At 37.0% G+C, this 24,450-nt stretch overlaps 1 protein-coding gene across 5 annotated transcripts in view; it reads left to right on the forward strand.

The window, feature by feature from the left end:
* Rhbdd1 (rhomboid domain containing 1) overlaps positions 1-24,450 on the forward strand; it is a 127,726-nt gene that overhangs the window by 66,967 nt on the left and 36,309 nt on the right. For all 5 annotated transcript variants that reach the window (XM_047547003.1, XM_047547001.1, XM_047547002.1 and 2 more), the window contains one exon: positions 54-194. In XM_047547003.1, the coding sequence (XP_047402959.1) occupies positions 54-194 (141 nt within the window). The remainder of the gene's footprint in view (positions 1-53; positions 195-24,450) is intronic.

Raw genomic sequence — 24,450 nt, forward strand, 5'->3', positions numbered from 1 at the left:
GACAAAAGAATAATCTGTCGCTGTGTCCGGTAACCTTTTTGTTGTGCCTACAGGGCATTCTGGATATCAGAATCATTATGCCTATGGCAGGCCGGGGTACAGTGAAGTGCCTAGGAACTACGATGTATACACAGCAGGACTGAGTGAAGAGGAGCAGCTGGAGAGGGCATTACGAGCCAGCCTCTGGGACCGAGGTAAGAGTCTTGTGCCCTCAGTTATTTTGAAGCATACCTCATGTGGTCAGGTGGCCTGAAAAAGAGCTATTTGTAGAAAATTAAACTTTAAATAGTTTATAAAAAAAGATATATAGATGAAAAAATGTGTGCAGATTGTGATTACAAAGAATGGGGTGTGATGCTGTATTCCCAGCAACCTAAGCTAATAAGGCGCCAGACTGTGTAGATATTGTTAAAGTGGTTCTTTTTATAGGCCTGCTATACCTAACGCTTTGACATTAAAGTCAAGAAACTTAAAAAATTTCTTCGGCGCGTGAACAAAGGGGTCACTTTAAATTTCATATCTATAAAGCAAGCTCTGTGTCACTGTGTATCAGGGAGTTGCCATAAGCCTCCCACAGATCTCCCTCAAACTCAGAGGAACCTCACAAACTCAGGTTTGAATTCTGCTGAACCAGTCTCTCTGGGAGCAGAGCCTAGGAATCTGTATTTTTAATAGGTTTTCCAGAAGGGTCTTCTATAAACAGCTGTATGATAACCAGCATATTTATTCTGCCATCTTTGTTCTGTGTTTGACTTATGAGATTATTACAGGTTCTATTGTTGTTTTTTGATTGTTTTTTAGCAGTGGCTAAAAAGCACCCACTCATTCACTAAGCATTTGCGACAGTCCTATTATGTTCTATGTAGCACACTGTTAAGTACAAATGGAACAGAGAGGGTGAGAGCCAGAACTTGCCCTGAGGAGGCTCACGCTCTCTGGCAGGGCAGATGCTTACACACTGCACAAGTAACCACAGGATTGAGGGCCTCCTGCCTAAGAGAGGCCCTGAGTGCTGGAGGCAAAAAGAGGCAGGTGAGCTTTTTCTTAATTAGAGTTATTAGATTTTCACAGAGGAGGTGGCCTTTGAACTGGACCTTCAAGAATTTGTAGAATTTGCAGAATCATGGAAGGGCATCTAGGCAGGATTCTGGGAGACATTGTGGACACAGAAACAAGGGGTGTGTTCATCACCCCCCTCACTTTTGAACATAGCATTAGGAGAAAGGGGGAGAACAGTGGGCAGCTAGGCTGGGGCTACAAGTCCTAGAACTAAATAGGCCAAGTGAAAAATGGATCAGCATAGGGCATAAGTACCCATGGAGCTCTGCATGAGAGTCTGATGTGTTCAGACTTGTCCTTTGTTTATGAATCCAGCAGCAGTCATTCTACAAACACAGATCGAGCGCTTACAGGGTACCAGCCACTACGCTTGACTGTGAGAGTACACAGACAATATAGGTTCAACAAAAGTGTGCATGGAGGTGGAGCACGACAGCACGTGGGTAGTCCTGCTGGAAGGCTGCATCGTAATAGTCCCAACGAGAAGGAAGAACCTGGATTATGAAGATGACAGGAGAAGCTTAGAAGAGATAAGTCAGTATTTCTCAAGTGAAGAGAATGAGAACTGTGTGTCAGTAACCTATCATGATGGACAGATGACCCTGAAACTTGTGACTTAAAACAGGAATCATTTTTCCTTGCTCAGGAGTGTGTGGGTCAGCTGGGCCAGGCTACCTGAACGTCTGCAGTGGTCTATTGGGGGCTGGCTGGTCTAGAATGGCCTCATTTACATAACTGATTGTCCTCTGATGTTGGAGATTAGGCCATGCATCCGTCCTCATCCAGCAGACTAGCCTGGGCTCATTCACAAGGACACAGTGTAAGGTTTCCAAGAGAAAATGTGAAAACAATCAAGGCTTATGACGGCACGGTGTCAGTTCCGTAGTGTTTTGTTAACTAAGCAGATTCATAGGAAAGGGAAACAGATTCCCCTCTTGTTGGAGGAATGCAGTTGCATTGCAGAGGTTATTGATAGAGGGAAAAGTAGAGAATTGGGGCCATTTTTGTAATCACTGCGTTACATGTTATCAGTAGACAGTCAGTATCGTCATCACTAAAAGCAGGCCTGGGCTGTGCGATCCTGAAAACCGGGGGAGCCTGTATTTTAAAAATTTTTCACAGTTATTCCTATGCACAAGTTTTTTTAATCATTACTGAACTAAACATGAAATATTATGGAACAAGCAGGCAAGACAACTTCTTGGCATAGACTTTGTGTAGCCTGTCTCACCCCTTCCCTGTCAAAACTTGTTAAAGGTGATAGAAAGTCAGAAAATCAGGCATCCTGAGTCAGGATATTTGAATGGGGAATGTAGAAAAATCTCTAGCTCTATGTTAAATGTAGTCAGAGAAAGGAAATGCAGACAGATGAACATACTTTTTGAAGCTTTATTTCTAATGACTTATTATATGCCCCCATCAGTAGTTAGGCAGGTAATTAATAATAGAAGTACAGGTGTCTTTCTCAGAAAGTAAAAGAAAGTATGACTTCTTTGAGTAATTTGTCTTCGTATCTCTCAGAGACAAGAGTGCAGGAGATGAGTAGGTGAAAGTACCCTCTGATGCACTTGGTGAGTTTGGAGCAGTTATAGGACCTGGAATAAAGCTACAGAAGAAGGGTCTAACATTCTGAAGATTAAAAGGGAGCTCAAGTGAATTTCTGAGACTTTTTTCATTACTAAAGAATGTTTATCACTAGGCTAATGTTAAGTAGTTAGTATTTATTTTTCCTGCTTAAAAATAAATAATATTTAAGCATTTAGTAATGGAAGGGGGAATCAGACACATACTACCTAGAAAGATTTCAGAAAGTAATATATTAATGTTGATTTTTTTCATAAAAAGATTTAATCCTATTTTTAAAAACTTCTTATAAAAATACTCAGAACAGTATACTGAATGACAACAGAAATAACTTAAAATTTTCTTCTACTTTTAAGTAATTTTTATGTTTTGTCATCTTTAAAACATTACAGTGAAGTTAAAAGAATTATTTTTTACTTTACGAAGAAAGGTTTTTATACATCAGAGGCTGTAAGACTTAATTACTTTTGATGAGAAGCCTATTTCTAAGATAATTTTGAAGCTGAGGGTTTTGTTTCTAGCTCTGCCTAATTAATTGTTTGCGTGGGAAAATTTGGCTTCTACTTTGGAGTTAAGTTTTGAATTCTCAGAGTGTAAAACTGCTGTGAAAGAGATGCACAGAGTTGGTATTCAACTATTTTCATCATCTCACCCTTCTTTTTAACAAAGTCATAGATTTTTCGCTTCTTTTTCTTCTACAGATGTATTTTCTAGTCACAGAAAAATCACAAAAGCCCTGAGTACTTGACATTTGTCACCCAAATAGCCACTTGATTACCTGAAACCTTGTTTAGCATTCTGTATTACAGTGAATGTGTTCCACTTCCAGCATATTTCATCTTTTTTATTTTATGGAATAGAAAACTTGTTCAATGATTGTTTATTGAATAAATTTTGCTGGGTTAATTAAGTAGCTCAAGGGGAAAATAGTTTTTTATCATGATAAAGTAACATACATCACATTCCAAAATGAATGAAATATAAAAATAGGGAAATATATATTTTTAAAAGAAGAAGCATAAAAAGAAGAAATATAAATGAGTAGTTATTGTTGATTTTTGAACACAGGACTTTCTAATCAGAAAAACAATGAAAAATTATAGAAGGAAAAAACACTAGATTTTTTTAACAAAACATTTGACAGTGTCATTAAAGAAACCATACAGTATAATAATCAATACTAACCCAATTAGGAAAATGGAAATGGATTTGAATATATAATTTCAAAAAAGATTTACAAATGGCCAATGTGTACCTGAGAATAATTTGCTATATATCAGCAAGAATTACTTTTTTTCATCTTACCACATTGTGTTGGTGGTGATGCAAGCATTTCTGTATGCTACTGATGAGAATATAAATTGATATAATTTTCTGGAAAACACATTCAGAATATGTAATCAAGAGGCTTACCTTCAGTGATTTCTTAGACTAGAAATCTAGCCTGAGAAAATGTTAGATTTAAGGTCCAAAATTGGTGTACCAGTTATTTGTTTTATCATTAAATATAATAGCATAAACATAGCCCATTAAGTCCAGGTTTTCAAATCTGCAAATGTTAAAGCAAAATTGACATACATGCATTAAAATAAAATGGAAATGATAAACTAAAACTCAATGTATCTTTTTAATATATTTTCATATATATATGAAATGCATATACATATTTCCATATGCTTTAATCATTCACCTATTACTTTTTCAAGAAAATAGCACTATAAAAATATAATACTTATTTCAAACGTTACTATAAGAAGTATATTTGTTGCTCAGTTTAAGTTTTTATGTGTTCCACATAAGGACAGTAGGACTTAATGGGTTGGGTAGATTGAGTACTACAGTGTGAATAAGGGTTAAATTGGCGATAGTTTAGTTATAAAGTTAGAATATTATGCATCTATGAAAAATAATATTTTTAAAGAGGTAGTAGTGTGAAACTATGATTATAACAATTATTAAATGAAAAATATAAGGTACAAAACTGTATGTACCATATGATCAGAAATTTACAAAATAAAAACACAAACCAAATATATTTTCATAGGAGAAAAAGTAAAAAATAATAAGACCTTTTTAAAAATGTCTCTTTAGTGTTTTAAGACAATCACAAAGTGCTTTAAGGAAATTAAAATTAAAATGAAATTAACAATTTGTAACAATTTATAAAGCTAATTGCTTTGCTATCCTCTGTTACTGTATAAAGGGCTTCAAGAAGTCTCTTTAGACCTGTTGTCTTGAAGCTAGTAACAGTGCTGTTTAAAATATTCATTGGAAATAAAATTCTGTGATTGAACAAGTTAGGAAAACATTCATTTAATAAATTGGTTTCTTAATCGCAGAACTAATTAGAATCTTCAGTATTCCAGGGTTATTCTAGATCTTCAAGTGAGTATGGCTTGTTGTTTTTCCCACATTCATTTGAACGTAGAGCTTGTGTGTGTGTACGTGAGAGTCCAAGAGAAGATGTGTGGAGGGGTTGTCTTGGCCGAATCCTTGGAGAGTGGGTGCAGACATCCTGTTACTGTGTCTTTAAACACTTCAGTGCTTGTAGAGTAAGGGACCTTCTGCTACTTATCCACGCTACCACTGTCACATCAAAGAAAATTAGCAGTGATTTCCAAATAACATCTAATTTTTTTATTTGTTTTAATTAGTTATACATGACAGTGGAATACATTTTGACACATCATACATAAATGAAGTATAACTTCTCATTCTTCTGGTAGTACATGTTGTAGAATCACATCTGTCATGTAATCATATATATGTACATAGGGTAACAATGTCCAATTCATTCTACTATTCTTCCTACCTCCATACCCCCTCCCCTCCCTTCACTCCCCTCTACCTAATCCAAAGTAACTCTATTCTTCCCTAACCAACCCCCTAATTGTGAATTAACATCCCCATATTAGAGAAAACATTCAGCCTTTGTTTTTTTGGGATTGGCTTATTTCCCTTAGTGTGATATTCTCCAGTTCCATCCATTTATCTGTAAATGCCATAATTTCATTCTTCTTTAAGACTAATAGTCCATTGTGTTTATATACCATATTTTCTTTATCTATTCATCTGTTGAAGGACATCTAGGTTGATTCCATAGTTTGGCTCTTATGAGTTGAACTGCTACAAACATCGATGTGACTGTGTCACTGTAGTATTCTGATTTTAAGTCCTTTGAGTACAAATGGAGGAGTGGGATAGCTGGTTCCATTCCAAGTTTTCTGTGGAATCTCCACACTGCTGTCCATGATGGTTGCACCAGTTTACAGTCCCACCAGCAATGTATGAGCATACCTTTTCCCCCACATCCTTGCCAACATTTATTGTTGCTTATATTCTTGATAATTGTTATTCTGACTGGAGTGAGATGAAATCTTAGAGTAGTTTTGATTTGCATTTCTTTAATTGCTAGTGAATTTGAATGTTTTTTCATATATCTATTGATTAGTTGTGTTTCTTCTGGGAAGAATTCTGTTCAGTTCCTTAACCCACTTATTGATTGGGTTATTTGTTTTTTTTTGGTGTTGAGTTTTTTGAGTTCTTCATATGTCCTGGAGATTAATGTTCTATCTGAAGTGCCAGTGGCAAAGATTTCCCCCCATTCTGTGGGCTCTCCCTTCATGTTCTTGATTGTTTCCTTTGCTGAGAAGAAACTTTTTAATTTGAATTCATCCCATTTATTGATTATTAATTTTACTTCTTGCACTTTGGAAGTTTTGTTAAGGAAATCAGTTCCTAAGCTGACATGGTAAAGATTTGGGCCTACTTTTTCTTCTATTAGGTGCAAGGTCTCTGTTCTACTGTCTCAGTCTTTAATCCCCTTTGAGTTGAGTTTTGTGCAGGGTGAGAGACAGGGGTTTCATTTCATTTCGTTACATATGGAGTTCCAGTTTTCCAAGCACCATTTGTTGAAGAGGCTCTTTTCTCCAATGAATGTTTTTGGCACCTTTGTCTGGTATGAGATAACTGTATTTATGTGGGTTTCTCTCTGTGTCTTCTATCCTGTACTATTGGTCTTCATGTCTGTTTTGGTGCTGATATCATGCCATGTTTGTTATCATGGCTCTGATTATGGTCTAAGGTCTGCTTCCTGCTTCATTTCTGTTACTAAGGATTGCTTTGGCCATTCAGGGTTTCTTATTTTTCCAAATGAATTTCATGATTGCTTTTCTATTTCTATGAAGAATGTCATTGAGATTTTAATAGGAATTGCATTAAATCTGTATGATGCTTTTGGTAGTATGGCCATTTTGACAACGTTAATTTTGCCTATCCAACAGCGTAGGAGATCTTTCCATCTTCTAAGGTCTTTTTCAATTTCTTTAATTACATCTAATTTGTAGTCCAAATACAGAATGCCTCAGTTTTCTTAGAAAACATCTTTTATAGCCAAATTTTCTTCCAGTGTTGCACTTGATTATTTCTTTTTATATAAAACGACACCCTGCTTTTGATGATTTTTTTTTTTTTCAGGAGACTATACTCATTGGATTTTAGAAGTTCCACATTTTATCTAATTATTCCTTCATGGTGTTATTTAACTTATCCCTCCACTCCTATGTTTTGATATATTGACACTTACCTATGAGGACTTAATTAAGTCCAGGTCAGACATTTTCAGCACAAACACGACATAGGTGACGCCTTGTTCTTCACATTGCGTCACAGCAGGAGACACGCCGCGTCGGGCCGTCCACTGAGACTGGCTTGAGTCTGATCACTGAGTTCAGATCTCTCAGTCACAAAAATACGTTTTTCCCCCCTCATTGCTTAGCATGTCCAAGATAAGGTGATGCTGTGTTACTCTATGAATATCCTGTTTCCCAGCAACCATCTAACTAATGGTTTTTATAGTCTTTGATGGTCTTTGCAAAACTATCAGTTATTTCATTGAGTTTTGTGTTGATTTTTTTATTTACCTCTTTTAAAAAATTGTTTTTTAAAGATTGTTTTTAGTTGCCAATGGATCTTTTATTTTATTTATTTAGTGTGGTGCTGAGTATCAAACCCAGGGCCTCACATATGCCAGGCAAGCCCTCTGCCACTGAGCCACAACCCCAGCCCTTAGTTACCTCTTTAAGTTCCCTTATAGTAAAATCTCTCCTTTGAGGTGTGCAAACATGTGAAATTTGTCAAAACTGTAGAGTTTGATGTATCCAAAATCAGGATACAGAGCAATTGTATCACTCCAAAAATTTCTCTCTCACTTTCCCTTTGTAGTCAGCTTCCCTTTCCCCTAATCTTAGACAAAAACTGGTTGCCATTATCTTCAGAATGCTTTGCTTTTTCCAGAATGTCTTCTAAATAGAACCACACAACCTTTACCTTTTGGGGTCTGACTTCTTTTACTTGGTTAAGTACGTTTATTAAGTATTAGTTAAGTTTCTTGATAATTTGTTCCCTTTCATGGTTGAAATGTATTCTGTTGAATGGATATACCACAACTTCTCTCTTGTTTTTAATCATTTCATCAGTTGAAGGACATTTGGGTTATTTCTAGGTTTGGGCACCTATGAGTAAAGATGCTATAAAAATGCATATACAGGTATTAGTGTTTACATAAATTTTCACCTAAGTAAATACCTGGAAGTGGTTTTGCTGGGTTAAATGGTAAGTGCATATTTAACTTTACAAACTGTTTAAACTGTGCCATTTTTCATTCCTACCTACAGCGTATGAGAGTTCCACGTGTTTCAGCTATTCTACAGCACTTGGTATTTTCAGTTTTCATCTTAGCCATTCTAATAGGTATAAATGGTGTCTGGGTTGTAGATTTAATTTGTTTCTCTAATAACTAATGATATTTCCTTCCATATGTTTATTTGCCACCTGTGTATCATTTTTGCTGAAGTCTGTTCATTATTTTGCCTAGTTTTTATTGGATTGTTTTTCTTACTGGGTCTAAAAAAATTTTATTTTATATGTTCTGGATACTAGTCCTTTATAAGATTTTCAAATATCTTCACCTAGTCTTTGACTTATCTTTCCAATCTCTTTATCAGTAACTTCTGTGGCGTAAAAGATTTTAGTTTAGATGAGGTACAATTTACTAATTTTTAATAGCCAAAGCTTTTAGTTTTATATCTAATTTTTCCCCCTAATTCAAAACCATGATGGCTTTGCCCACATTTTCTTCTAAGAGTTTCCTAGTTTTGAGTGTTAAATTTGCGTCTATCACCCATCTTTTTTCTTTTTTTTTGTATTGATGTGAAGTACAAAAGTGAATACTGTCCACGTCTAAGTATTTCAACAGTATTTGTTGAAAAGATAACTATTACTCCATTGAATTGCCTCTTTACTTTTGGTAAATAAAAATTAGTTATATTTACTTGAGTCTATTTCTGTATTCTATATTCCTTTCCTTTCATCTGTTCCTTCACCAATGCTCTACTCTTTGGTTTCTTCAGCTTTGTAGTTTGTCTTAAAATCAGGTGGTATGACTTCTTTAACTTTATTCTTTTTCAAAATTGTTTTGGTTACTGTAGTTCCTTTCCCAAACATAAATTTTAGAAGGAGCTTAATGATATCTAGAAAAGTCTTTCTAGGATTTTGGTTCTGTAGATCAATTAGAAAAGAATTGACATCTTAATGATGAGTTTTGTAATCAGGGGTTGAATGTTTTCTCTCACATGTGGAAACTAGAACAAAGTAAGGAGAAAAGAGGGAATCTGACCTGTTAAAGATAGGAAAGATCAGTGGAGTAGGAGAATGAATGGGGAGGCAGCAGACCAGGAAAGGGAGGGAAATGTGGAATGAATTTGACAGAATTACGCTACGTGCCTGTAAAAATATGCCACAGTGAATTCCACCTCTGTGAATATCTGTGAAGCACCAGTGAAAAAAAATAAGTAAACAGAAGAACAGTGGAGTCGAGGAAGGAGAGTGCGGAGGGAGGAGGCACTCGGGACTGAGTGGAGTAAATTCAATCCCACGCATGTGTGATTGTGTCAGAATGAACCCAACTATCGTGTACAGCTATAATATACTAAAAAGAACATAAAAATAAAAGTAACAACAAATACAGTATGTTTCTCAGCTCACTTAGATTTTTCTATTTCTTTGTCCAGTGTTTTAAAATTTTGAACATACACATCTTCTATTCACTGTCTTAGATTTATACCTAAGTATTTTATAATTTTTTGCAGGGGAAGGAATGCTGTTATAAATTGTACTTAAATTTTTTTTCTGTGTCTTTTGAGATGGTTATATATTTTTTCTTTGTTACTCTATTAACATACTGAGTTATATAGATTTCTGAAGTTGAAGCAGGGTTGCACTGTCAAGATAAATCACACCTAGTTGCAGTATATTAGAGTTCATCCCTGTGCAAATGCCATGCACATTTGAATATGCATTCTGTTATTGTTGGGTGGAATGTTCATAAAGGGTAGTTAGATGAACTTAGCCAACACTGTTGTTCAGGCCTTCTATATTTATTTGCTTGTTCTATGAAATACTGTGAGTATTTTGAATTACAGGGATTCACATGAGTGATATTGAATGTAGACGTTGCTTTGTTTACCCTGGATACACCAAAGATTCAGTTTCCTCTAGTGCTGACCTTGTTTGGAGGATGGGGCTGATTCCTTCTTCCTCAGGGCCTGCTTGAAACTTGGTTTTGGGTTCCGCTCTTGTGCTGCGGCTCAGGAGGCTTCTCCTTCCACTCACTTGGGCCTCTCCTAGTGCAACGGCGCTGTGTTTGTTCCTCTGTTCCACCTTTCGTCTGGTGGTCGGAGCAGGTGGAGTCTATTCTGATTGACCTTTGACCCTGGCAGCCACTGTGCCCTGGGGTTTGGCCAGGCGCCTTCTCAGTGTTCTGCTAGTTCCCTAGTGGAAACCGGTCCTTGTCCCCCTCAGGAAATCAAGGCTTTTGTTCCGTGGGGCCACAGTGGGGAGGATCTAGGCAGCTGCTCATATCTTCAGTGGCTGCGCCAAGATGAAAAAGGACATTTCTCTGGACTCCCACCGGTCTTTGTGAGACTAGGCGAAGACCTGAGAATGGCTTGAATGTGGGTGGGAATTCCTTCATATCACAGCCCCCAAGAGTTCTGTGTTCTCAGCCTTAACCAGTTATCAGTTGACCTCATTCTTACTGGTGTCCAGCAGCCGTCCTCAGTAAGCAAGTGCACCTTTTAGATTAAGCACCTTTTAGTTTAAGGTTTAGTTGGTTTCCCAGCCACCTCTGCTCTTTGATGGTTAAGGCAAGTTTTTGATTGTTCCTGCATTTATGTTTATTGTAATCATGGGAGTTTTGCTTTCTCCAGCTTTCTAGATTCCTTGTAGAAGCTGGAGCATTCCTTATTCGTCATTGGGGTTTGAATCTGTCGTTCCTTACACATTTATTTTACTAGCGGTGCTGCTGTTACTGCTGCTCCTCTTAATTAAAGAGAATTTTTCCTTTATGAAGTTGGTAGAAATTATGGTTCCTAGACTTGAGTAAACAGTTTTTTCTTTGATTTCTTTTTTTCTTATTAAGGGATGTTAGTGCAGTAGCCACCAACAGTGCTGAATTTGAAAGGGCCAACTAACAAATTCATTTGGTAGAAACAATGCCAGTCCTGTACCAATTAATTTCAGTCTGTTCTTTACTTAAATATATTATAAAGATAAAGAATAAAGTTAGCAATTTTTAACCTCAGAATTTGCCATCATCATATTTCTAATAGTACCTGGCCATAATTACATGCTGGGAATAATACCAAAGTAGCTTTTGTAGAAAAAAATAGCAAAATCTCCATTTCAAGGACTTGCACACTTACTAATGTTAACAGAAATCTTGTCTTGTTCTGTTGGCAGTCTCGGCTTTTATAAACACGTCCAAGAAGCAGCTGATACCATAATAATAGAAAAATTTTGGAAGAGAGCCATCTCTTTTTGAGTCAAAAGGCAGATGCCAACCAGGAACATTAGCTCATTTCATTTTTTTTTTCCTTCTCTCCCCTCCCCCATATCCTTCCATGTGTAATTTGTGCTTCTTTTTCTCTTTAATAGCCCGCCACCAAGTTCAGCTGGCACTGGGTACAAAGCTCTGTCCTTTTCAACTTCTGTCTGCCAGCCTGGAGCATGTGTACTGGTTAAAGCTGGAATCTTTACTGACATGTGAAATAACTCGTGCTTCTCGTCTTAGACTCTTCTGAAAGGCAAATGGCCACAATCACACTTTGGCTCCCTTGTGAAAATCAGGCAGAGTTGTCATCCCAGCCTACACTGTGCAGTTGGGGTAGCTGGTTAGCCATATGTGACACTATGGTGGAATATACTACAAAGGTCTTGGCTTGAGAATGAAACTGATTGCTGCTTTGTCTCTTAGTTTTTAGATGTAAAATTATAAGGGAAGACATATTGAAAAAAAATTAGGTTCTGAATTAATATCTAGTGCTTTTATTGTTAACAGATCATTTGATAATATCTATGAATTTTGTTTATAAGCATCACATGTTCATGGAGGTTACTTGAAGTATATTTTAAGTTTAAAAAAAAGGGTTTGCTTTAAGTTGTACATTTTCTTTTACTGAAGCAACATCAAGGTATTTTAAAAGTAGCATTCATCTTGTTCCTTTATTGTGTAGAAATTTTTGAGAAAAATAAGTAAATTACATCCAAATTTTAAAATCTATAAGGAAAGAATGGGAACTTCAGTGGCCTAAGTTTCAACCTTATCATATTCATTAACTACTTTATTTGAGGTGCAAGTCATTGAATCTGATCAGATCTCCATTTTGTTATTGTTTGTTTATAATGAAGTTGAATCAAGTACTATTCAGAATCCCTTCTAGTTCAGTTATTCTCTAGTAACGGACTTGGGTGGAGGGGATAGCAACAAAGAGATGGGGTGTTGGGAAATGTCAGGAAAATGGTGTTTGACATGTAGGTCTTAGGGTTTACATATGAAAGCGTTCACTCGACAACACACAGCAGGTATAATTTGATAAATACATGCATTAGATGGTGCTATCTTACTCAATTGTATGATTATATGAGCTTTCATGGCCCCGGTGTGAGTATAGGCAGTTGGCAGTTTTTAACATATGCAAATTTTCACTGCTGCCTTGCTTGGTTAACTTAGCAGGAACATTGCAGCCAGGACAGAGAGATATGCTGCTAATTCTGTGTGACCAGTTAGCTTTTTTTTTTTCTTCTTAAGTAATTTTGTGTGTTTTCCCCCAGGAAAACTTTCTACATAATAAAAAAGTACCATCTGCCAGATTGTCTAAAAGCAATTTCAGTGCAGAACAATACTTGCTTTAGATTACTGGTTCTTATTTGCTATTCTATATGTTGGAGGTATTCATTTTAGTGAATAAAGTTTGATATTGGAGATGTGAAATTGTGCATGTAAAAAATGTAAGTACTATACATAATTTTTCAAATCTGTAAAACAACATGTGAATATGAAAAATAATAAAGCAAACCGGAATTCTGTTTAGGTTCATCCTGGTAAGTAGCAGTCTTCTATGTAAGTAGCAGTCGTCTGTTTAGGTTCCAAACTTTAAAATATTAAGTATATTTTGAGAGAGAGAGAGAGAGGGAGAGAGAGGTGTATATGAAATTTAAATGTGTTTGGAAATTGACATTGTTACATGTGAATTACTTTATAATTTTTTTCTACCTACCCCACAAATCACCATTTATTGAAAGGCATTATTCATATGCTAATAAGTGCATTTAACAATGAAAGTACAAACAAAATTAATGAATACTTTTCCCACCTGTTACTCCTACCACCACAAACTACTTTTTTTTTTTTAATTTATTTACATGTGGTGCTGAGGATGGAACCTAGTGTCTCACGCATGCTAGGCAAGCGCTCTATCACCGAGCTACAACTCCAGCCCCTCAGACTACTTTTGAGCTACCAAATATTAATGTTTTCAGAATCTGCCTCACACATTTGTGGTGTTGCTCAGTATTGTTATTCATTCGGCCACTCAGAGAGTCCTTATTTGAGCCCCTGATATATCAGCATTGTAAGCTGATATACTGATATTACTAAAGTGAATGAATCTTGTTCTTTACTACCAAGGTAAAAAGGCTCTTCTCTTTGGTGGTCATCCAGAGATTTAGGTGATCTACTTCAGTTCCACTAAACAATATATTAGAGTTAGGAAAGAGGTACAGTTTATAATGAAGAAGTTGAATTGAGTACCCTTCAGAAACCCTTCCGGTTCTTATTCATTGGTAAGTTGACTTCAAGTAAGGGACCTTTACTTGCCAGTGCTGCATCCTCTACTTCAGCAATCATGATTCTCTAATGTAAGAATTTGTGGAATATGAAGTTTAGCAGTATAATGATTTGGATACTCTTTTATGTAATTTTTAATTGTAGGAGCTAGTGATATGTCTATTTGGTGTTTTATAAGATCGAGTCCAATTGGAGAAAACGATACTGTCAACCTGATTCAAAATCGCTTATTTCTCTAAAAATATATTATTTTGGTGAGGAGATATCAGATAGTATGTTGAAATTACATGGATCTTTACCTTCTCTTTGGTCAAAAAATTGAGGTTGTGAAGAAATTTTTAATGCTATGTATCTGTCCTAAAAAAATAACACATAACAAAATGGTATCCCTGCCCCCTCCTTTTTTGAGGTGAAGGCCCCAGACTTTGTTTTACAAACTCAAAAGTTTATATTTTCAATTAATTACAGCTTATTCTTTTTAAATATCAGTTTTCTAATTCTTTCTTAAGCATTATAAGTACATATCAAAAGTCTATATAACCCACTTCAAAACTGTGTCTTAACATTTTACCTTCAACTTGAGTGGCAATTTCTTGTAGTGATCATAAAGTGCCACATTGTCAAGCATATTAAATGTATGACTGCTATTTAAGTCTTGGGGAGGGACATGTTAGTATTACTATGATCCTTTGCTTAGTTTATTTGTATGCATGTATTGTGACATCACTCTGTCCCATAATTATATAAGATTGTTAGTTATCAAAATGTTTAAAAACCCAAAAATAAAATATTTAACTTATTTACAAAGCAGATTCTGTTTGCTTAGTTTCCTGACAGCAATTTAAAAGTTGTAAAACAAATCATTTGTATGGAGGAGGAATGCTCTTCTTATATAAGAAGCCTGCATCTCAGATACCTCATAGGACACACCCCACACACCAAACAATTGCTTACTGTAGACAATCATAAGCAATCTGCTAGGCTGTTATTTATTTTTACCAAAAATTGTGGCATATAATAAATGTCGGGATTTTTTGTTCATTTTTAGTTTTTGATATGGAGTCTCACTACAGTGCCAGGCTAGTTTTGAACTCCTGGTCTCAAGTTATCCTCCCACTTCAGCCTCCCAAATGCTGAGACTTCCCACGTTCACCATCCTACCAGGTTGTAAAAATACTGCTGTTTTTAATGTATACATATTAGCAACACGAATTAAGAATATTTGCAGCATTAAATTAAATAGAACTCAACTTGCCTTTAGTAGTTTTCCTTTTAAAAAGGAAATGATTCATAACAAAAGAATGAGTAAAAGTGCTCCCATTAAGTGTGCCTAAAGACACCAGAATTTTAGGGTGAGCTACTGCACATCACTGGTTACTTGTCAGTAGCAATTATTCATATGAGAATTTTCACTACCATCCACTTCACCTCTTTTTAAGCAGTCTCACTCATAGTTGCCCATGTTTTCCCATTTGTTTTATTGTGTTTTGTTGCTAGAGGGAAAAACCAAGAAGTCATATATTGGTTTCTATTTATCATAGAATCACAAATAGCTTTCAGAGTGGTCTAGTTTCATCACATGGCAGTTCTCCAAGGATTCAAATTATTTATAATTTTGTTGTACTTAGTTATAGAGAGCCAGATGTGAGAGTCATGCATAATATATATTTATGTATCTCCACCAATCTCAATTAGAGGATGAAAAGATGATCTTTTATCACATTTGTTATTTAAATCTACTTTTGTTGTGATATAGGACCCAAATTGAACAACATTATTAAGATTACTATAAATATTAACCTAATTAAAATTACATTGTAATCATTTGCTTTGGAAAATTGCAAATGGTCTAATCATGCAGAGATAAGAGATGAATTAAATAAATCATCATATAGAATAATACTGAGCCATTAAAAAGACAAAGAAGCAAGTTCACAGCATGTCAAGGTACAGTGTTTCTAGTAAACTCATTTGTTTTTGTCAGACTTAGTAAATGTACTATTAAGAAGGTAGAAATAATATTTACCAAAACACAGTTATTTTTACTTTTTAGGAATAGTGACATATTTTCTTGTTTGGCTTAACTTCATTCTAAAATTTCTTCATGTAGAATATTTGTGAAGAAGTGATGTTGAAATTAATTTATACATTACCAAATTTTTAAATATTTTTCATACTCTCCAAGAGCCCATTCTATTGGAGACATAAAGTTCTATTTTGTAGTGAAAGGCAGGGAAAACAGTATCTCATCCAGTTTTCTGTAACCTCTGTAGAATGCTTCTGGCTTGACAGAGGAGGGAGACTAAGCAGAGCCCAGAGCATTCAAACTATGAGCTCTCTGGCCCTTCTCTCCCTTTTCCTTTTTGTGTGATCCCTTCTTACTTTTTCATCTACTCCAAACCTACCAGACTAAAGTTACAATTGCTCTTGTTATAAGCAGCTAGTTGTCCCTAGTTACTACAGTGATTTCTTCCTTCCCCTTTCCCTTTATTTTTATTTGTAAAATGCATTACTAATGTACAGTCACAGGTATACAGGCAGCTTAATGAGTTTTTACATATGTGTGCAACCATGTAGCCACAATCTCAATTGAGGATAAACACTCTTCCAACTTCTGTCACTGTAGGTTAATTTTACTTGTTCAAAGTCAATCACAGTCATCTTTGTTCATCAGGGAAATGCAAAAGCTACAACCATAACGAGTTACTACTACAGATACATGAGAATGGCTAAAATTTAAAAGACTGATAAACTCAAGTTCTGATAAAGATGCAAGCAATGGTAACTCTCCTACACTAGTTGTAAAATAGAACAACTAGTTTGAAAACTGGCAGTTTCTAATGAAGTTAAATAATGCCTACATTTTAACCGAGCAATCTCACTCCTAGGTATTTACCTAAGAGATTTGAAAATGTAAGTCCACACAAAGCATGTTCACTGCAGCTTTATTCATAACAGCCCCAAACTGAAGACACAATTTCTTTTTTTCTTGAGGTTTCTAGAACACACTGAATTCAACCGTAGTTTTAGGCTGCTTTAGCATACCATTTAGGAACCCAGGCAACAGGCCCTTCCACTTACCTTACAGTATGTAACACTGAAAGCTCTTTAAGTTCTCTTGAATGGAGTGTGTTCGTATCTGCTGAGATTAATCCCAATGAAAGTTCAAGGTGCTTAGAACTTGGGGTTGGGTGGGCAAGGGAAGGAGTGGAAAAGCATTTTTTGTATTGCAAAATGCAGTTTTGTATTACTGGAGAACACTGAGTTGACTCTTGAATCTTTGTGTTCAGGATTCTTTACATATCAAATTAAAACAACCCAAAACCCAGTAGTATTTAATTTTCAGCTCAATGAGACTAAAAGGAAACTATTTGCTTTTAGCTAATGTGATGCTGAAATAAAATGTAGCTACTCCATGGACATTAAGGGAGATAAAGTGTTTAATAAGTGCCTTCTAGAAGAAGTGACATCTGTATGGAACACCTGCTGTCTTCATTATATCTTTAAATAAACTGTGTCTCAGGGGGTTAGCAGGGCCCTTCTTTTGGCACACTGTGCTGTGACAAAGACAAATTTTAAACCTCAAGTAATTTACTGTTGCATAGAGGATACTTTTTGGCAAGGAGGGAATTAAGCCCCTGGCTTAGATAATGCACGCCCAGTGAGACCCATTTGAGCTTAACTTTGCGATTATGACCTTTGTCAGTTATGACACATTTCCTCCCCCTTGATAGGCCTAATTATTTGCTGTTAGTCTAATGTTTTATGTAGCATAAACATTGGATATGTGATGTAGCATGTGGACAGTGGGCAGTGCTTCTTGTTATGGAGGCACAGATGTTTAGAGGAACGCTGTATTTCTTTGTGTGTTTGGCCGGGGTGGGGGGCGGGTCTGGGTGGCCGCTGAGCTTTGCCTACATTGACAGCTTATTTCTGTTATGCTTTTGCTCATTACCATCCTGCATACAGTAGGGACAGGGGAGGGTGGAAGTGAAAGAGCACCAGCGAAAGCTGTTCTCTGCATGCCTTTTAAATCGGTTGTCATTTTGGCAGATTACAATCTAACCAAGAATGATTTTCATAAGCAATGGCTATAAAAAGCCTATGTGGCTCCAGAAAATAATATTTAATCAGCACTGTGGTTCATCTTGTTAGCCTCAGGAAAAAGCAACTCACCAACAAATTCTACCCTACCATAGATAGGATTTTTAAAAACCAAAATCAAAACATCTGTTTTTCAACGGTGTGGACCTAATGCTCTGTCCCCCTATAGGGGCAGCAGTTATATAGTTGCTGTGCACTCTGTATCTCTCAGACCTTGACACCAGACAAGGGGAACATCATCAGAGTTAATGAGCAATTAGGACATGCTTCCCTGTCAATTAACTGGCAAAGTAATGAGACCAAATGAGCAACTGTCCTTAAAACTGTCAAGATTTGTACATAGTTGAAAAAAAAAATCTTTCTCTACTCTTTGTGGTTACATAAATAAACCTCTTAACTATAGAAAAATAAAATAGAAATTACATCTACAGCGAATAGAAGAGAGAGGTGTACCAGTGGGATAGCATTTACTCTAAACTCAGAATTCATGGATTTTGGCTGGGTGAGGTGGTGCACACCTGTAATCCCAGTGGCTTGGGAGGCTGAGGCAGGAGGATTGCAAGTTCAAAGCCAGCCTTGGCAGCTTATTGATGCCCTGCACAATTTAGCAAGACCCTGTCTCAAAATAAAAAAAAAAAATAAAGGACTGAGGATGTGGCTCAATGGTTAAGTGCTCCTGGGTTCAATCCCTAGTACCAAAAACAAACAAACATGGGTTTTTTCCTCCTGAGTCATAGTGACATTTCAACATCTAGCACCTTATTTGTCTCAAAAATCAACTGACAAAATACATAGATAGCGAACATGCTTTTTGTGTGTGTGTGAATAAATGTGTGAAGTGTAAGGTTGGGGCAATCTAGATATTAATCCCAAATTTAAATAAATATTCCAAACTATGTCCCATCTATGGGATTGGTTTTTGATTTGGTTTTTACCCTGAATATAATGAGAAGTTAGTGAAGGATTTGAATAGAGGAATGAGTGAAACAGAGAAAATTAATAAAAGCTCAGATATGGGAAGGTCTTTTGGAGGAATGAAGTAGTTTGTGGCTACAGTGTACTTTTCAGTGTGGGGACCAAGGTGGTAGGTTATAAGGGTGGAGAGAGAGAGGTGGGAAACAGGTTGTAAAGGGCCCAGTTTCTGAGTTTAAGGGTTTTGCTCTTAATCCTGAAGATAGTCTAAACCATAGAGAGTTTTAAGTAGGAAAACAACAAGGTTAAATCTGAGTCTTAAAATCACTCTACTTGGTGGGAGAAAGGTGGATAGAATTTAAGTGAGCCATAGCATACCAGGTACCATTGCCAGTGACCCGTGTATGTATGTGTACCTGTGTGTACAGAGACTCAGAGGCTTGACAGCTCATAGTTGATAAGGAGATTGGAACCCAGGCAGTCTAGTTTCAATCTGCATATTTACTCATTGCATTATTTTGCCTTTCATGTATTGTAGAACATGATAATGGTGGCATTTCCATTAATTTATAATTAATATAAATAACATTTTAAATTAATATGAAAATTTTTATACTGGTTTTCTAGGGCTACCATCATCACAGACTGTATAGAATAAATGACAGAAATTTGTTTTCTCACTTCTCCAGAGATTAGAAGTCCAAGATCAAGGTGCTAACAGGTTTAAGTTCTTCCAAGGTTACTTTCCTTAGCTTGCAGAGAGTTACCTTTTCCTGTGTCCACAGGTGGTTTTTCCTCTCCTTATATACATCCCTGGTTGTTTTAGTCAGATTTTACATCACGATGACCAAAATACCTAACAAGAAAAGCTTAGCAGAGGAAAAGTTTATTTGGGGTTCATGGTTTCAGGGGTTTCAGTCCACAGACAGCCAATTCCATGCTCTGGGCCCAAGAAGAGACTGTACATTATGGGGTAAGGCCCAGTGGAGGAAGGCTGCTCAGTTCATGGTAGGGTTAGGAAGCAGAGAGAGGGTAAGGGACTGAACAAAGAACAACCCTTCCAGGACAGTCCCAGTGAAGCACCTTCGTTGGCCACCCAGTTCATTCAAAATTAGGATGAACTCTAGTTACAGCTCTTACAATCCAATCATTTCACCTCTGAACATTCCTGCATTAATCCAGGAGCTTTGGTGGGGACACCTCATATCTAAACCATAACATTCTGCCCCTAAAAGCTCATGTCCATCTCACACTGCAAAATGCAAGCAGTTCATCTCCAGGAGACCCATAGTCTTTACAGTTGTATCTTTGCTGAAAAGTCCAGTCCAAGTGCAAAGCCTCTGAGACTCAAGACAAACTCTTGGCTGGGAGCCCTGTAAAAAATTAAAAACAAGTTGCATATATCCAATATACAGTGGCACAGAATAAAATTCTCTTCCAAAAGGGAGGAATAAGGCACAGAATGAAGGGATGGGGCCGTAGCAAGACTGAAACCCAGCTGGACAAACAGTGCTCATAACTCTATGTATAGCATCTAGGGTTCAGTGGCAAGATATCTCTCCAAAGGGTTTGGGCAGCCCCATGTCTTTGCCTGTGGCTGTTGCAGTGCACATGGACTCTCTTATAGCCTTGGCTCTCTGAATAGCTAGCAGCTTTTCTCAGAAGATGGACCATGTGGTAGATGTCTCTTAATCCTGCTGTCTCCATTCCTGCCTTGACTTCACCTTTACAGCTTCAAGAATCGCCCTCTCAGGGGCACCCCACAGAAATTCCAACACTGCTGCACGTTGCCTGGCCTCCCAGGTTTTCCTTTGAAATCTCAGTGGAAACCTTCATGACCCCTTAATTTAAGCATCCCATATTCCTGCAGAAACAGCACCATTTGGGTGATGCCAGGGGTCTGCTAACAGCTCATATAATACCTGGACCCCTGGAATCACAGCTGTAGGGACCTCTGAGTGCCTTTGTGGCTCAGGATGGTGAAACAACTTTCTAGGACTGTTTATGTAAGTAGGATGCTCCCATGATCTCTTCTCAAAGGAATTTTCCTTTCTCATCCATGAGCCTGAAATGGGTGTAGTCTTGCAAATTCCTGAGCTACCCAGAGCCATCTTTTCAGGTGGCTCTTTGCAAAGTACTTAGCATTGCTTTAGGGACTATAATCTCTTCAATAAGCACACCTTCCTTAGCCCCAGCTTAACATGTGCTTTTCTGGCAAACTGCACATTTTTAAAGTTTTTTAACTCTGTGTTCTGTTCCTGTTGTGGCCAGAAAAACTGCCAGCAATATCCATGCCACTAACTGAATGCTGTGCTATCTAGAAATTTTTCCATTAGGCTAATTAGTCCATCATCTTTAAATTTAGCATCACACAAAATGTAGCTAACCAAGTTTTTTGCCTGGTCTTAGTAGGCTCATATACTATCACCAGTTCCCAAAGAGTCTGGCTCCTGATTTCAGGGTATAGATCACAAATTCTGCTGGGGAAATAAAAACTTCTTTGGGATGTGTGTGTGTGTGTGTGTGTGTGTGTGTGTGTGTGTGTGTGTGTTTCTTTTAGTTTTCAGTGTTAGTCTTAAGTTTGGACTGTATATATCTCCTATAATCTTCTCTATTAGGGTTTAGAGTAGAAAAATGATTTGGGCTCAGAATCTTCTTAATATTATTTTTCCTTTTCCACAAAATAGTTGGCAGGAAGATCTGACTCCTCAGTGCTCAGAAATTTTAGGCAGATAGATGACAGATGCTGCAACAGGAGATGAGGGAAGAGACACAACACCAAGGCAGTGACTTGGAGGAGTACTAAGCATGATGCAGAGACAGAGGTGTCCCTTTGGTGCTTGGCCTCTGGCAATTAGACCCTCTTTGACAATGTGATATTCTAGGGCCAGACCAGTCCAGAATTTGTCCCTCTGCCCTCCTAGTTTATGAGTATTCTTTACATCTACTGCTGTGCTTTTATTTACTTCCTACATCATTGTCAAAAAAGATGGGAATATCTCTTGATTAATGGTCTCAGTGAGGTACATTAGAAGACTGTGGAATTTCCACCTATAAGAGAGCTTGCCAGAAGTCTATTCTATACTCATGTTACTCATCTGCCTGAAGGATGAAATTCACACCAATTTCTGGTACTGTTTAAAGCTCATATACCAACGACTGGATCTGAAGTCATAGCAATCACTGGGCATGATTTAGCACTATTAGCAATGAGTAATACTCAGAATCAGGTATAGAACCAGCCCAATAACCTAAATGTAAGAGCTAACGTTCCAAAACTAGAAGACAATATACTTGTAAATCTTCATAGACTGGTTAGATACCAAAAACAAAGCATTAAATGAATAATACATAAATTAGACTTTATCAAAATTTAAAACTTTTATACTGTAAGGGACACCATTAAAAAGTACGCAATCACAAAATAGGAAAAATATTTTCAAACCGTATATGTGATAAAGAACTTTTATATAGAAAATGTAAAGAATTCTTACAATTCAGTAATAAGACAGCCCACTTAGAAAATGGGCAGATGATCTAAAGAGACATATCTCCAAAGACAACATACATGTGGCCCATAAGCACATGAAGAAGTTGCTGTATCGATATTCGAGGAAGTGCAAATCAAAACCCAGTGAGATACCTCATCACATCCACTAGGATGGTATGTTTGGAAGGTTTTTTTTTTTGTTGCTGTGATCAAAATACGTGATGAGAACAACTATATTTTGGCTCATGGTTCAGAGTCCATGGTATTCTTAACTCCATTCCTCTGGGCCTGAGGTGAGGCAGAATATCATGGCAGAAGGGCATAACAAAGAAAAGCTGCTCAGCTCATAGCAGCCAGGAAGCAGAAAGAGAGGATCCAGGGACAAAATATAATCCCCAAGGACACATCTCAGAGACCTACCTCCACCAGCCACACCCCACCTGCCACAGTAATCACCCAGTCATCCATTCAAATTATCAATCCATCAAATGGATTAATCCACTGATTAGGCTTCAGCTCTCATAATCGGAATATTGCTGCATTGAATATCATGTTTCCAGTACATGAGTTTAAGGGGGAACACTTTATGTGCAAATCACAGTACAGGACTATAATAATATTTTTTTCCAAAGACAGTCTTAAGTGCCTGCAAGGATGCGGATGTGGATAAATTAGAACCTTTATACACTGCTGATGGAATTGCAAAATAGTGTAACTGCTTTGGATGGCAGTCTGGCAGTTATTCAGGTCAAATGTAGAGTTTAACCTTAACATAAACCAGTAATTTCTAAAAGAAAGGAAAACCCATGTCCACACAAAAACTTGTACATGAAAATTCATGGTAACATTATTTAAATTAGTCAAAAAAAACTTAAAACAACCCAAATGCCTATCAGCTGATGATGGATGAATTAAGTATGGGATAAAGTGATGGAGGAAGTCGTACTTCCTCCAACCATGCCCCACTGGCTTTCAGTTACCACCCAGTCAATCCCTTTAACTTATTAGTCCATCAAATGGATTGATCCTCTGATAAGGCTACAGCTCTTATAATCTAATGATCTCATGTCTGAACATTCCCATGTTCATAGGAGCTTTGGAGGACATCTCCTTTCTAAACCATAACAGTTACGCAACTCCATGAATATATTAAAAAATGTTAAGTTATCTACTCTCAATAGACGAGTTGTATGGTTTAGGAATTAAATTTCAATGAAGCTCTTATTTTTAAAAAGTAAGTATATCATTTTCCTAATAGAATGGAGGAGAAAAACCAAGGTTTAAAATAAGGTGTTGTATCCCAAATTTAACAGTTTAGGATTTAAGATGGATTTTCTGGTGAGTGAGTGTAGGTATGTGTGTGTGTTTAGAGCTGGGATTTTGGTACTCTAGATGCCAGACTCCTGGTCCATGTCTCTTTTCCCACAGGCTCCAGAAGCAGTACCCAGTCCCCTGGTCTTCTGCCATACCAACTCTTTTTTCTGCCTTCTCTTTCTCCTAATCCAGCAAGAACTAGACATAATATGAGGCTTATTTTCTTCCTACCTTCTGCTCTCTTTTGAGACCTCTTAAGCAAGTTAAGGTTTTACAAAATCATACTTTGGGTTAAGATAATAGCCCTGGCTGCAAATTAGTGCAGCCACTCTGGAAAGCAGTGTGGAGACTCCTTAGAAAACTTGGAATGGAACCACCATTTGACCCATCTATCCCACTCCTTGGCCTATACCCAAAGGACTTAAAATCAGCATACTACAGAGATACAGCCACATCAATGTTCATAGCTGCTCAGCTCACAATAGCCAGATTGTGGAACCAACCTAGATGTCCTTCAATTGATGAATGGATAAAGAAACTGTGGTATATATATACAATGGAATATTACTCAGCCATAAAGAATGATAAAATTATGGCATTTGCAGTCAAATGGATGAATTTGGAGAATATCATGCTAAGTGAGATAAGCCAATCTCAAAAAACCCAAGGACGAATGATATCGCTAATAAGTGGATGATGACATATAATGGGGGGTGGGAGGGGTTAGTGTTAGGGTTAGGGAGGGGGGCAAGAATGGAGGAAGGAAAGACTGTATAGAGGGAAAAGAGGGGTGGGAGGGGTG

The sequence above is a fragment of the Sciurus carolinensis genome, chromosome 3 (genome assembly GCF_902686445.1).
Source record: "Sciurus carolinensis chromosome 3, mSciCar1.2, whole genome shotgun sequence".
In the NCBI taxonomy this organism is placed as follows: Eukaryota; Metazoa; Chordata; class Mammalia; order Rodentia; family Sciuridae; genus Sciurus; species Sciurus carolinensis.